Source organism: Acanthaster planci, linkage group LG07, assembly GCF_054643075.1.
Source record: "Acanthaster planci isolate LZ-2023a linkage group LG07, COTS_SCS, whole genome shotgun sequence".
In the NCBI taxonomy this organism is placed as follows: domain Eukaryota; kingdom Metazoa; phylum Echinodermata; class Asteroidea; order Valvatida; family Acanthasteridae; genus Acanthaster; species Acanthaster planci.
In genome coordinates, this window is record NC_141783.1 from 18,139,962 (window position 1) to 18,155,051 (window position 15,090).

Below are 15,090 nucleotides of genomic sequence, written 5' to 3' on the forward strand. Positions count from 1 at the left end.
TCTGGAACCCTTGCGCGGTCCGCCTATTTTATTTGGGGCCGTCCTATCACGTTCGAATTTTTTTTGGAAGAATGATTCCTAACTGAAACCACCCCATGAAACACTCAAGTTGGAATTTTACCTTTGTTTTCCTCAAGTAATATTCAGGTAAAGTCACCTGAAGATGGGTAAAAAAAGGATATCATTATATCCACCTTCCACTTCCGGCGATATCGTACCTAGGTCTCCTTGTTTATGCACATTTGTTTTCACTCCCCTGCTTACGTGAAACGAGAATGTACAAGGTTGCAAAGATTTACCTACTAGCAGTCGATGGGTTTCAGATTCCATTGAGTTGACGTAACACTGGTCTTGTCAGCAAAGGTTAGATAAAATATTAGAATCTTTCGTAAAAGTGGATTACTGCTTTAAGTCCATTATCTTGGAAATTAAAAAAACCTTTAAAATATTTTCATCTGTTTTTATTTCGGCTTTTACTGACAGACTACAATAAAATTTCAAGCCGTAAATGTTCATCTGAGTACGAGATTACCACTTTGCACTGTTCTTCATGTATGTTAGATTTTCGGAAGTGAAGGGTCAATTTTTGGCAGGATATTTCTCTTTTAGATCAGGTCATTGTTTCAGGTTTTTACAAATTAGTAAACTAGCAAATATATTTTCCAAAGCCCTTTTTCCGAGTTGGAATTTTTCAAGAATTAAGTGAAAGAAAAAATATTATAAATTCTAAAATGTTACACGTTATTTTTCCTATCCAAGGGTTCTAGAAGCGCGCCATCAGGGGTCAACATTCATGCTCTATTGTATTCAAACTAAAATATGTTTTGGAGTTTCCAGAAATCCGCATTGCCAAAGCGTCAAATCAGACGAGGAACTGTTTTTCTACTCGAGCTATTGGACTAGAGTCGTGACAAGTGCTGCCTTGAAATCGAAATCGACGGAGGTCAATGACTGCCCTCGTTTTTTTTTTACCTTCAGTGTTGCTTCTTGCACTTTCTGGCTTTATATCAATATGTCATAATCACAGACAGCACTTGTTATTAGCATTTATGAAATAATAGATGCAATTTTACATGGCTGAAAAATGACTTACATTAGATACAGCGTAGCCGCGAGGGATGAACGAATAGATTGTGCTTTCGGAGTTCGCCCACGCGTTGTAGGAAACAAAACAGAGCCCCAGAGCATTTTGGAAGTCTGTCAAAGGAAGTCTCGAACTTCTCCGCGAATGTTACTCGATTATTTCGGCATTTCCGTTGAATTGGACATTCTCGAAGTATGCATCAATTGTGAGATCCATCAGTCATTCTTTAAGTCATCAGTTAATTCCCTGCCATCGGTAGCAAAGGACCACCCGGGACTTGCACAAAGAAATTCATTTCGAAGCAGCGTGTTTAGTACTCCAGGAGCAAACCGAATGGCTTTTACTAAAAACCATTTATTGTTGACTACATTTGGGATTGCCAACAATGGAGCTCAGGGGACAGAGCGGTTCCACCCCCCCCCCTCCGACAAACCACGATAACGGGAGAAAAAGGATAAATACGACACTGCAGTTTCAGGATTAAGTCTAAAATTGCCTCAAACTTATGAAAACAAAATGCAGGAGACTATCTTACGCGAATACAGAGTACAATATTTTCCGGACCCCCTCTCCGCGTGGCGTGCTGACTCTCCGGGACCTTTTATATCGAACTCTTTTTTTTCCTGGAAGAAAATCCTCTCTTTAAATCTTGTCTCTAGGCTAGTCGATGTCAAGGGAGCTCTGTAATGTAATAAGGTATTCGAGACAGAAAGGGGGGGGAACCTGCTGCTACTGGCTCCATCGGTAGCGTAGTTCGTAAGTGACCAGATTGACAAACTTACACGCCAGGCAGATCTAATTGCACCACAGATAGAGTGTACTTGAAGTTGGGTTTAATTCTTTATAAAACTTAGTAGGTTTTTTGTTTTTGCGATGGATTAATTTTGTGCCAAGACAACCTTTTAACCACTGCAAGTTGCTAAGGAAAAACATTCACCTCGCAACAACCGATTAATCGGTCGCGCACATTTTGTACGACGGAGGTGAATAGGGAGTCCATGTTTGGGTCGGAGGAGTTTACAAAAGTTAACGTGAAATTCTCCAAATACGAGAAAACAATTAGCAGCATGACCTCCTCGTGACATTGAGTATTGAAACTTAAGGATACCTGTCATGCGATTTTTATGAAGTGAATATTGTGGAAAACTTTCTTGTGAAGTTACTATGAAAGTGGAAGCAGTAAACGGGAGAAACTTCAACATTTGGGATTTTATGCGTTTGGGGTTTCATGATTTCCATATTCATGAGCCAAACTGTGATGTCATCCGAGGCTGCATAGTAGTGTCGCCATAGCTCTATGTACAAATCTTTGTAATAATTTTGTACCTCTTTTTTGGAGGGGGGGTTAAGTTCGGTGTTTTACTCGTGTATCGTGGCTTCAAACTAAAGGGTTATCATATCTTCTTGGTTTCCATATCACTTCAGGGCAAGCTTGAGCAACGATTGTTTGTAGCAGTACCAATGGTCAATTTCGCCTGTACTCAGAGTATGTCTTGTGTGCATGTGGGAGAAAAATTGACCAGTGGCCACAAATGGTAGTTTCTCGAATTTTTGAGCTTACACGGCAAAACTGTCAATTTGAAGGCGCACAATCAGACGCAGCGGCTAATGTTTGGCTTTTGTTTTGTCCACCTTGAGCAGAAGTACCCCCTCATCGGTTGAAAGAGCCATTTCTTGATCCATTAGAGGCTCATTTGGGGATGAGGATATATGTGATGCGATCTGCGAAAACCCTTCACATGGTGAGCTTTGTCATTTCGGTGCATATATGCACCCTATAAATTTTCAATTAATACGATTTACTAAATTACAATTTTTTAATATGATTTGATATGTCAACATGAATCTAAGTTGTCTAGAATCACAAATTAAACAGTTTTGAAAACAGGTCAGTGTCCAGATCAACTTGAAGTTAATAATTATGTACCAAAATGACAGAGCTCACCATGTGAAGGGTTTTTGCAGATCTCATCACATATAGAGAGCTATTGTGAATGTCATCATAAGTCCTACGTAATTCCGTCTACAGTTACCTTCCCTTTGTTATTGTTCATCCAGCTGCTTGCGATTAAGAGTCTTAGATGACTAGTGAAAGGACTTGTAACTGACGAACTACAGCTCTAGAGGCGTCTAGAAGTTTTGGATGAGACCTTGGCCCATACAGGGGTCAAATTTTAATTGCTCAAGTTTCTCAAGAATGGTGCACTGTGGTTGCTCTTAAGGTGTGTGTAGTCCTCACCTAAATGGGCTTTTGGCTTTGCGCCAGCAATTATCTTGAACTGATGCCGTTTTGTTTCGTTTGAGGACGCCTTCCTTGCTGTAACCTTCGACAAAGGCTTTGATGAAATATAAAGAAAACAACGCTTGGAACGGAAGCAACTGAAGTGGCCCGGCTGAAGTACAACCCCGAACGCCAACTCTGCCTACACTGAAGTTGGTCGAAAGATGAAGGTTTTTAGATACATACCGCAGGCGGCATACAATAGGACTTTGCTCAAGAGAGTGATATATACTTATTGGTTTTTAATAACTTTGCCTTCCCATAAGTCACTGAAGCACCTTAGGGTAAATGAATAACAGAAACAGATTGGCAGCCCAATAAACGCACGCTCCTCAAATGACGGCCTTTGTCCTGTATCGGTGCCAAAGTCTAGAGACCCACCAGTCGGCCAAAGAAAACACCAACATTTGAAAATTTCCGGAACATTTTTTCTCTCTGCCCTCTCCTCCCCTGGCCGCGGAAGTTCTTTTATTCCATTACTGGGGCGGCCAACGACGCGACCGACCCGCGCGGGGCACGTCGTGGTTTCCTGCCCCCTTACGCGTCCGTGCTGATCGCTGGTAATGTCAGTTTGAACAGGTCCCTGGTCCTTAATCACTCACACGGGAGTTGCTGGACAAAGGCAGCGAGCAAAAAGTTCTTGCATGCAATCATGAGCGAGTTTGATTTCATTTCATTTCAATACTCGCGATATTAAACACGCTCCCTATTGCAATCCGTACTTCCGACAGTCAATAGATTCTGTATCCAACGCTGACAAAAAAACGGCGCTGCTCGCCGTCCGACAAGCAACGCGATCTCACTGACAGACAGTAATTGGACGCGCGCGAACACACCGACCAGGAGATGCCGTTTCTAGCTGGAAGGGACGCGCACAATTTCCTCCGCCGAGTGAGTTAGTTGGCTGTTGGCTAAAATAATTTAGATTGTCGTCAGCACAGTAATTATTGCTGTGTTTAATTCGTTGCCCCGACTAGGTAATTTATTTTGGGGGCGTTGTATTAAACTAAAAAGTCGGTATTTGCTGTGGCGCGCGGCGCTCGTATTACTATTAATGAATCGGCGAAATTGTTTGCGTCATTTTGCGTGATAGCTGTGCTGTAGGTGTCTGCTAGTTTTTCGTGTTTTTTCCTGTCTGACTCGGGGTACTGTGAAAGATTGATTACAACATGAATTCCCTAACATGACAGAATGATAAAATAGTATAACTGATAATATCGTGAATTAGGCATAATATGGTTCATTCGGTTTAGGTTAAGAACTTTAATTTTAAAATGTTCCTAGCAAGAAGGAGTATGGATGCTGTTTGTGATTTTGGGGTAACAGTTTACCGTGCCCTCCGTGCAGTCTGCAGTAGGCGCTGCCCTAATGAATCATTTTTGAAAAAAAAACTTAATCCTACGAGCCAGTGGTAAAAATGGTTTCATGAGGTGGCAAATGGAACACTTCATCTTTCACAGCATGTATAATTATTCTTTCAATTACACAAATGTGAGGCATTCGTTAATTGTTATACACTGCCTGAATACACCCTGAGAAAAAAACCATGCATCCCGCGAATTAAATCCAGGAATATGCCTGTGTGGTGTGGTGTTCAGCTGTGGCGTGGTGTAGTGTGGTGTGGTGTTCAGCTGTGATGTGGTATAGTGTGGTGTGGCCTGGTGTTCAGCTGTGGTGTGTTTAGGTGTGCATGTACAGGCTGGGTCTGGGCTGTGTTACAAGAAGAAATATATCGCGCTAAGCCTGCAAATTGCCAAAAGGTGCTTCATCTTATGGTTTGAGAGGAGTTCACTTCGAAATGTTATACAACACCGAACTCACAACAAAATATGTTACCCGAAGCCCCCCTTCGAAAACTGGGGATCTTCGTCACTTGTTTTTGAGCACTTATCCATGCCTCCAGTTTTCAAGCCGCTGACCTAAATGTTTATGGCTAACATATGAAATGTACGATACACCTAAATGAGCTGGATAATTGGGGAGTAATAAGACGGCGCATGCGGGTCAAATTTCCAATAAAGATCTCTGTTCATAGAGCAACAAGATCGTGGAAAGAATCTGCACACGTCAGCATGTATTTCAACAGAGGTTGGACAACTCATTCGACTGATACTACTTCCGTTCAGCCAATTAAAAACGTTTGTCGTCCACGCGTCCAAAGCTCCCTAGCCAATCAGAGGCTGGAATCTTAATGCTCCAGCTAGTGTAGTCGACGCATCGCCGCAGAGGCTGTCGAGGAACGGGAGAGGGCGGGGCTGGCATCCCCTAATATAAAACTAATGAAATTCGGGCGCATCGATTTCACAGCCACGCCGGTGCCTAATCACTCATAAAAACCCGTCCTGGGGGCTCGGCCTCTCAGCGGCGGCATCGATTTTGGTGAGTCCCGCCAGCAAGTCCTTCCACGGAGTCGATAGATTACTAGGATGCGCTGCCTGTGCATAAAGTGGCCGCATTTCGAATGTCTCTGCGAGACTCTTTCAGATTAGTAATTAAGCAGCCGTGGACAATGATAATAAATACCCCAAACCTAAAAGAAAACGAGACGAAAATGCATCAAACTTTCTTAGATGTTTGAGTCCCACATCAAATCAAAGCTTGTTTCCTCATGTTTTACATTCTGTTTCAAGTTTTGTGGGTTAACTGACGACCATTGAGGAAAATTCCATCCGAACGTGATCAGCCTGAAAAAGATCTTGAGCCAACCACCATTTTAAAAATTGATGTCTGCACAGCATGCACTGCAAAATGGATCCGCGCAGAGAGCAAAATACTGTCCAAATATCACAGAAATAAAGGCTGGTAGGCAAGTTGGTAAGCTATATCATATCATATTGTCAAAGCAATCAACATGCAATGAAGGACTCGAACTTTGTTGTCAAAGTTTGAAATTCAAATTTTCCTCTATAATCTTAAGTCCTTACATATCTCTGCATGTATATGAAATATTGTCAGTTCGAGCCTGTTCCTATCTCTTGTTCCAAACGCGTGATTAAACGTTCGTTCTTTCCCCAAATATGCAATAGCTAGAACAATTTCCCCTCCATCACCATCACGATTGGCGCGAAATTGGACCACTCTTTCATATCACACAATTTTAGCAATTTGTCACACCCGTGAGTGAAGGAGAGATCTCGCGAAATTACCTATTAAATGCACTGTTTAAAATAGACCAGTGCTGCAGAGAACCGTTTTAATGAAAGAAACTTGGCAATAAAAGTTTTGAGAATTCTCTTGGCATGCTAAGGTTTTAGAAATTGTGTGCAACCCGAGCATTTGTCAGGTTCGCTTGCATTATACTTAGATACGCCAAATACCGACAATAAATAACTCACTTCTGTTGGGAATGTAGAGGGCGCCGCAATCACTGAGCAACAGGTACCATACCGATTTACCGATGGTTTCCGCTTGCCTACGAGGTTTTACTCAAAAACCTGTTGACTTTAATATGCATGTGATTGATTCTTCCTTGTTTCCAATTAAAGAGGGGACATCCCCTCCATTCGACTTAAATTAACAACAGGATAGTTTCATCCCATTGGATATCAAGACGAACGTGCTTTTTGGGCATGCACCTGTATTTTTCTCGAATTCCTCCTAATGTCGTGGTGATTAATATACCACTCTAATTTATCTAGTCCTCGGTTGTGAAATTTCTCTTTCTGCAAATGAGAGACTTTCATGCTCAGCCTAAAACACTCGTAATCACGCAATCGCCGCCAACAATCACCAGATTCTAACTCTCTGATTTCCGCAGATTGCAGCGATAAGGGTTTGGAAAATCACTCCGAATTTAGACTGAAAAAGGTTCAAGACTGAGACTATCATAGCACATTACAAAAACGTCTTCTTGATAGTGATAACACTGCATCATTCGTGCCCCCCATGCGTTGGAGGCTTTTTAAATAGGTGCTATTTTTTCTTCATTAAATTCATGGTTTGCAGACTGTTACCTTGTTGATAAGAGCAAATACATCCCCACCCTCGGGACTGAGAAATCAGGCCCGTTGTTTGCGAAGCGGACCCGACACAGCAGGAAGTGCGCATTGAACTTCTTGAAAAATAACACTACAGCAAACATGTTTTTTTGCTTGGAGTTCAGCTCCAGCTGTAGTCCTGTTCGGACATGCGTGAAAGCTCGTTGTCTTTGTATTTTAAAAATGTAGCTTCGATCGCCACGTATGTTTGTTTTATTCGCAAGACCCTGTGTAATTCGTGCACGGCAGACTTGGGCAACACACTGGGTAAGCCAAATATTATTGCAATCCTCGGCGGTGTTTCTTCTTTTTAACAACAAGGCCTAATCGATCGTGGGGAAACGGGGGGGGGGGATTAAATCTCCATGCAATTAAATCACAACAGAACGTCACAATGAAAATAATGATTTAATCGAATCAGCGGCCTGTACAGGTCGCCTTGGCGCCCTTTCCCAAAGTCACTCCAGAATACACAGGTTTTGTGTGTGTCAGTTCACAACCGAATAATCGCTTTAGTTATCTCCCTCGATTGAAGTCATCGGGGCAAATTATCAAAGTCAAATCTATCATTAATAAAATAATAAATACATAAACAAAACTGTGTTAAGGCGACTTAAGTCACAATGTCAGTTGCAATAAACGTCGAATCAACATCCACACGAACGCTTTGACTCCTCACCGTGTCCCAGCCGATTCCTCCGCCCGTAAAACGTGCCTCATCTCCCCGACGGGTCTCTTACGACGCACACACACCGGCCCGGGCAATTGTTAATAATGTGCAGCTCCTAATAACGTCGATAATTTCATAAAAAGACAGCCTGGACGCGCAATAAACTCCAATTAGGCGGGGGAGCCGTTCAGACAAGCACGACACGTGTATTATTGACGTCCTCATTAGGGCGCGGGCCGTCAATCGAGGCAGCGGGGCTGCGGCACGGCGGCCCAAGGTCTGGCTGAAGCCCGGTGAAGTCTAAGCCCCGAGTGCGATCACATCAGGAAAAATGATGGAAAACTAAAGTCTTGCTGCAGCAACTGATGCCACGGAGTCGGTTGGTGTGGAAACCGTGTCTGTTTTTATTGGGTTCTGAATTTTAAGTACGAGAAGTCTCAGTAAGGATTTTTGAAGAAGTTCTGTAATTGCCAATTCTAAATTATCATGTGTATATAATCGTCACGAAAACCCCCATAAACCTATTTAGGAAACCCTCGGCCTTTGATGTTCAGTTGCTGCATTTAGAATGAGAGCTAGTGGTCACAAGTGAATACACACCAGGGGTAAAAAGTAGGTTCACTTCCTTCATGCGGAGTAATTTGAAAAGATTGGATCGAAACCAAAGTTTGCAAAACATGATTTTTCTGGCAAAAAGGCAAACAATAACTGATAGAGTTTTACCGAATTTGGATGACAACAATAAATTTATTCTCCTTTTATCATCATTCAAAGGTTCCTTTGGGAGCGAACACTTAACTACAAACATGCATGTTTTGAGTATGAAATCAAAATGATGAACTTTTACAAACTTGTTTACAAAAAAATACAGTACCCGAAATTTATGAGCTCAAACGGCAAAGCCATTACCAGTTCAAAGTTGTGGGATACAACTTCACGGAAATGACCCTATTCTACGCGAAAAGAATTCTCGAAACCTTGTCTGACGTTGAATAAGCTGTAGATATTTTGATATCCTCTTTGAACATTTTGGAAAGGATTTAAACCGAATTAACAAAAACATTAAGGAATTTTGGAAAATAATAAAGGAGGCTTAAGAAGTTTCTTCCACTGACCTTTTTTTCTGTTAAGGTGGAGTAAGTTACAAATCATTTTTCGCTTGAACATAAAATAATATCTGCTTTTTCTCCACATTGCAGTGAAGTATATTAAAGAAAGTCCTCAAAATGATTATCTTACAACTATGCACTACCTATTATTTAGAATCGCATGCATCTTAATAATGCTTAATAAAAACGAACAAGAAATAACAATAAAATACAAGAAAAGATACCATATGATATTTTTATTTCAAAATTACATCTTCAAAATTGTACCTTTTGACAAAATGGACCCGTTCAAAGCGAAAGGAAGTGATTCTCATTTCAGTGGTTTTGATCAACCTGAATCTAGGATTTCTGTTTTATTCCACAGGCAAAGATAACGTGACAATTGTCACCGCGAGTCATTTTCATTTTTATTTAATCCTTTCTTTTCATTGCATCAATCATTGTTCGAAATGTCAACTCAGAGCCCCCGTAGGCGTTTTTTTTTTACCTCGACTCACAGGGTGATAATACGCTTTTAATAATGCCAAGTAAACAGCCCTTATTTCTCGTTCGTTTTCCGGACATGAAATGCCTCCTTCCGGGTAATCGAAATGTTGCAATTTGCTTTTTTATGCTGAAGTAATCACGGAAGAGCTTTATCTTCATTCGCCCGGGGGCAGGCAGAGAGCAGTCTAAGAATATTTTCACTTACACGTAAATGGCATATCGCCCACGTTGTAACCACCCCTGTTCTATCCGGCTCAGATAAGCAATGCAGAGGGCGCTCTCCATTTCACCGCGCCTCTACAATTAAAGCTGTTCGTGCGAAGGAAGTAATGAGTTAACCGCTGCGGATCCTCGAGAATTCAAGGCAGTCTAGCAAGTCAGGCGTGATAATGCTACTCAGTTTGTAAGTCACCGTGTTTTATGAGTTTCTGAGGTTATAAATGACCGCGAAAAACCTCATTTTTTATACATGACTCCAGGTCTGGGCACGTGTGATGTAAAACAAGGGTAAAAAGCAAGGAAAGTGAAAGGAAAAGAAGGACGTAACCTTAAAAATAACAATAAAGATGCAAGAAAGTTCTGTTCCTTCTGGTATATAAACGAATACTAGCTTAACTTTCCTGTCAAACCAATGTTTGCTCTTACAAGTTTCTGGAGGTGTTTTTAATTAAATACGGAAAAGCGATTTAACTTTTAGAAATTTAAGGCATGAAATATAAAGAGTTGATTTTTACGACACTGCCTTTCTTTAGCCATTCCATCCATATTAGCCCATTGTTTGACAATTAGATTTCAATCGAGCGATTGTGCAACATGTACCGCATGCAGGGGAAATGTGCGTTGTGATATGTTCCGAAAACTGAAATCTCTGTAAATTCCTTTCGCTCGTCCGCATCGTCCTCACTGGGTGCCAGGGTGGGCTAAATTCTTGAGAAGGAACAGAGTAATTTCTCCAACGCTTCGGTGTGGGTGTATGAACGTGCGCTGGTCGGGCTCAGCGAGCAGCCAACAAGCCCGGCGATGCTTTACATCAGTTTTTACTGCACATAGATTTCTTAAAGGGGTTAGCCCCATTTCACAGATCAGTCCCTGTTAGAGCGGATGGAAACGGGCGAATGAATTCCTGCGGGACAAGCCTCCTGGGGTAGATTTTTTGGGGCCTCCACAAATGATTTCTAACCCATTCGGTGCAGCATATCGTGTTGAAAATGTTTGTAATTTTCCAAGTTTTTAGCAGTGTAAGCGATAATTGTGTAATTGGTGGGTAAAAGATACAGGAAATGTTTACTTTGAAATCCCTTCTTTTAAAAACCCCCACCACTCGAATCCGTAACAGTAATGATAAAAAGCCCACTGTGACTGGCATCTAGAATCCCTCGGCGAGTTTCTTTCACTGATGTCAGCAAATTCACTGCTTTCGTAATAGCGCTCGTTGACTTTCGATTCTCTCCGTGGCAGTGGAGATCAGTGGAGACACCTCTCACGAGGGCGCACTATTAAACGCTCACAAGTTTGTCACTGGAACAGTAGGTAAATTTCAAGACTGTCATTGCGGTAGGGCACCAGTTAGAAGTGATGCAGGCCTACATTGGTTTGGGCTGCTGATCCGTCATGCCCTAGCCGTCCATGTCCAGCAACTAAAGGAAAGCAATATCCTAGTGGATGAAGAACCTATTTTTTTGTTCTAGGGAGGCAAATTTTGGTGGCGGTTCCAAATAACTACTTTGTAAGGATACTTTCTGGACATTCTGGGTGTCAATTTTTTGGAGCTTTTTATACGTCCCAACATCATCTGTCTTCTAAAATTTCAAAAAAGACATGAACAATATTTTTGGATGTGGCCCTCTCTCCTCCCTGGCCACAATGTTCTCAGTCTGAGGTCTGGGTTTCAGGTCGATTTGGGGCTTTATTCCTTTCTTCCACCAGCGATTCGAAATCGTCTTCCTCAAAACTGCACCATCGTATTCTCAAGCAGTGTGCTGTGTAAAGTTTTGCATACGCCTCGCTACGGCAGGGCTCGACTGGTCCTTGGCGATGGCCCGTCTTGCAGGATGAGGCGCCCTCCGTCTCGGTCTGCGGCGACTCCGACGCAGCTTTGCCCGCCGATTTTGGAACCATACCTGTGTCAGAGGGACACAGTTTAACTTTGAATCTCCCTTTTTCTGAAACAGTATGTGACTTCCATCCACGAGCTGGTTCCCTGAAATTGCTTAAGCCCTATGTGAAGAATCAGTTCTTTTCATCTCTCGCTAAACTTTCTGTAACCTTGTGTTTCAGTCTGTCAAATTATTTGAGAGTAGCTTTCTCCATATTTCAACCCGTGAGTTTATCTTCAGTGAACTTGTTTCCAGCAGTAGTCATTACTTTATAATTATTATTTGTTTTGTTTGTCGTTTTAAGTCAAGGAACATTTAGCTGTAATGCGTTGGACTTCGAGTCACACGTATTTGCCTACTACCTGCCAACTTATAGCTGAAGGGTCCGTGCTCTTTTAAATAAAAATATTGATTTTATGTTCCGATCGAATTTTGAAGGAAGATGACGTCTAGTAACGAATATAAATAGCTTGTGCGTAATTGCAGGCCTTTATGTAGTTTTACAAGTGCCCTTTGTATTGCGCTAAATCGCAAAACAGCACAAGCAAGTTGCAAGTTAATCAATTAAAATAAAATGGTTACGAATCATGGACCACTTTTTTCGAATGATATCTCATTTCATAGCTCATAACAATGTAGACGGCAATCAATTCTGTATGATCTATATTTAGAGTTGCCAAACCCATAAAGTACAAACGGAACAGCTTTTAGTCACAGAGGGCGCTCTGTATAGTTAACGGATCTTTTATCGTGCCATATACCTGGACTCGGGGTTCGATGAGGTTTAATTCCATCGCTAGAGCCTCCCGGGTCATTGCATCCGGGTACTGGGTGACCTTGAAGGCCTGTTCCAGTCTGCGCAGTTGCCATGGTGCGTAGTTAGCGCGGGTACGTCTCTGACGAAGTGGCTTGCTTTCTTCTGCTAAAATATGCAGTTCGCATGAAAGTTAGACAGTGAAAAGTAAATTATGCATAATTATGCTGAAACTGTTGCTTACTTCAAAAACCACCAACACTGCAACTGGACGATGACTCACTTTTGCAAAATGATAAATCTTACTTATGTCGTTTTTCCTTGCAAATATGACTCAAAGATGTTTCAAAGCATGTGTTTTTCATATTTTAAGAAGCTGTAAAAGTCCAAGAGAATTCTTGTCTGTCTTGACTTGTGCATGCCTCGTGGATTTTCTTCAGTCTGAGTTGTTTTTAAGGAATTTAATGCTTGATTTCTTTGATCTAGTTTAGTTGGAGAAGCCCTGCGTGGTGTGCCCATCTATGCCTCAGTCCAATTCCGCAAATGCCATGTCCATTTTTGCCCAACAAACGCTTTTGAAGTGATTCAGGTGTCAGTAAAGCGTGTAAGCTTGCCCATTGTCACAACACAGGGGAGCGGACGCAAGACAGAAGTAATAGAGTGGGCCGCACTCGTAATACTTCCACGAGAAACGTCACTTCCTGGTATACTGAAAGCAGCTTTTCCAAGATGAAGAACTACATTAGAAGATTTGCGCTTGAGATTTGTTGAATAGTGGACCACCGCTTACCCGTTTCAAACAAATGCCGGAATGGGACGATGTTCCCCGAGTGCACGGAGGCTCACTGGCCATTATGTCTTTTGTAATCTGCTCCTGTCTACACTGCATTCAAGGTAAGACATACTACATGCTTCCTCGTTAAGCAGGGACAGCTCCCTCTACAGGCAAGAATTGACCAGTTTGCGCGCGGGATGTGCGTCGCGCCTTGACCTCACCCCCACCAGTTGGGCGGATGGGCAGATTTCTATTTGTTTGCCTTTTCCCGGCCGGGAGTCCAATCCAAAATTGAGCAGCAGATCTTATTTACGGCATTTTTCTCATCGAAATACGACCACTTGCCTGAAACCGGCACAGTGCCAGTGAAAGTCAGATGGGCGCCATTCGAACGCAAAGTCACTGTCTGCAGTAAATTAGGAGTGCTATCGTCACTGTACACAGTTTGGCTTTGGTCGAGCACCAGTTCAGGGAGAAGGTGATTCGATTCTTTCTTTCGTATAGGTCTTTCTTTCGCACAGTCTAAGTTGCTAACCAGTGGCCTGAACATTATGGCTTGTTGACAAAACAGAAACGAAAAAATCATTCACATTTATTAAAATACACCGTCTGAGGCGAGTATTTGTGCTGACCAGGGCGAACCTTTTTCCTTACAATATTGGGGGCGTCCTCAACTGTACCCATGTCTTGTTTACCCCTTTGGAACCATAGAGGAAGGACACAGAAGGAGTTGCAACTCAGGCACTTCAAAATGTTCGACGATGGTCGGCGCCGAGTCAGGCGAATAATAGTAAACATTCCAAAAATGCCTGATTACTGCCCGCATCCATGCTGCGTCTCAGCCGGACAAGCGGGGCCAGTAATATACTAGCAATACCGGTAGTTTTTGCTGGCAATTAAATACAAATTATCGATGTGACCAAGAAAAAGAGAGAGAAAAATTCCTGATATTAGACCTACGTTTGTCATCGTAAATAAACTTTTTCAATTTTGATACACTGTTCCATTATCCATGCAAAGTTTGTAGTTATAATCTCCACCGTCCAATACATCAGTGTTCAAAGACTTGGTATGAATTTGGCTACGGCTGGCCAACAAAATGTTCACTACTGCTGGAAAGCATAGTTCATTAGGAACAAAATGCGCTATTTCATCACAGGGAGTGATAGTGAAGTCTCATAAAATACGCTTTTGTACAAACGCCCAAATGAAAATGATTCAAACAAAACACAAAATCTTGTAAACAACGTTGCTATTTATTCCCAAAATAACTCCAGAAGAAAGGACCCATTAAGGGCAATGACTGCATGTAGATCTAGGGAACACAGCGTAATGCAAGCAACTGCGCAAGCATTGATATTGTCATGAGATCATACCATCCTAGTACCAACAAAGGCATGAATATTCAATTTCCTATACCTCAGTACACGAAGTTTTAAGGATGCAGATTACCATCGACAAATTGCGGCGGCGATCATAGGGTACAAAGGTTTCGTGGTTGTGAAACTGATGGTGCGCGCGTAGCAAGCGTTCGCTGCGCTCTGGCTATGGACATACCAGGTATATCAGAAAGCGGTAATTGGCCAGATGTTAGAGCCCGGGCAGTTCAAACTCCTTCTGTGTCCTTCCTCTATGTTAGCACTAAGTGCCCCAAATGATCTACGTTCTTTTTATTACCCTCTCAATATCCCATTCCCCGTTTAGGGTGCGTTCTGGCTATGGCCCAGACTATAAATTCATCGTTTCTGTTTGTGAAATACGCAAAGATATGAAAAGTATATTGGCAGGTGGATAACGACGGCCCGTGCGAGCACTTTCCACTGTGCATACTGAATTGGAATTTTTTTCTTCCACATTG

General features: G+C 42.1%; 1 protein-coding gene across 1 annotated transcript; it reads right to left on the bottom strand.

Annotated features, from left to right (window-relative positions):
- Positions 1-8,770: 8,770 nt before the first annotated feature.
- LOC147798674 (uncharacterized) lies at positions 8,771-13,361 on the bottom strand. The gene is made up of 3 exons (XM_087139463.1): positions 13,248-13,361; positions 12,465-12,625; positions 8,771-11,727 (listed from the first exon to the last, which is right to left on the bottom strand). The coding sequence occupies exons 2-3, from the start codon at positions 12,571-12,573 to the stop codon at positions 11,477-11,479; spliced, it is 360 nt and encodes a 119-aa protein (XP_086995589.1). The 5' UTR covers positions 12,574-12,625; positions 13,248-13,361; the 3' UTR covers positions 8,771-11,476.
- Positions 13,362-15,090: the final 1,729 nt, after the last annotated feature.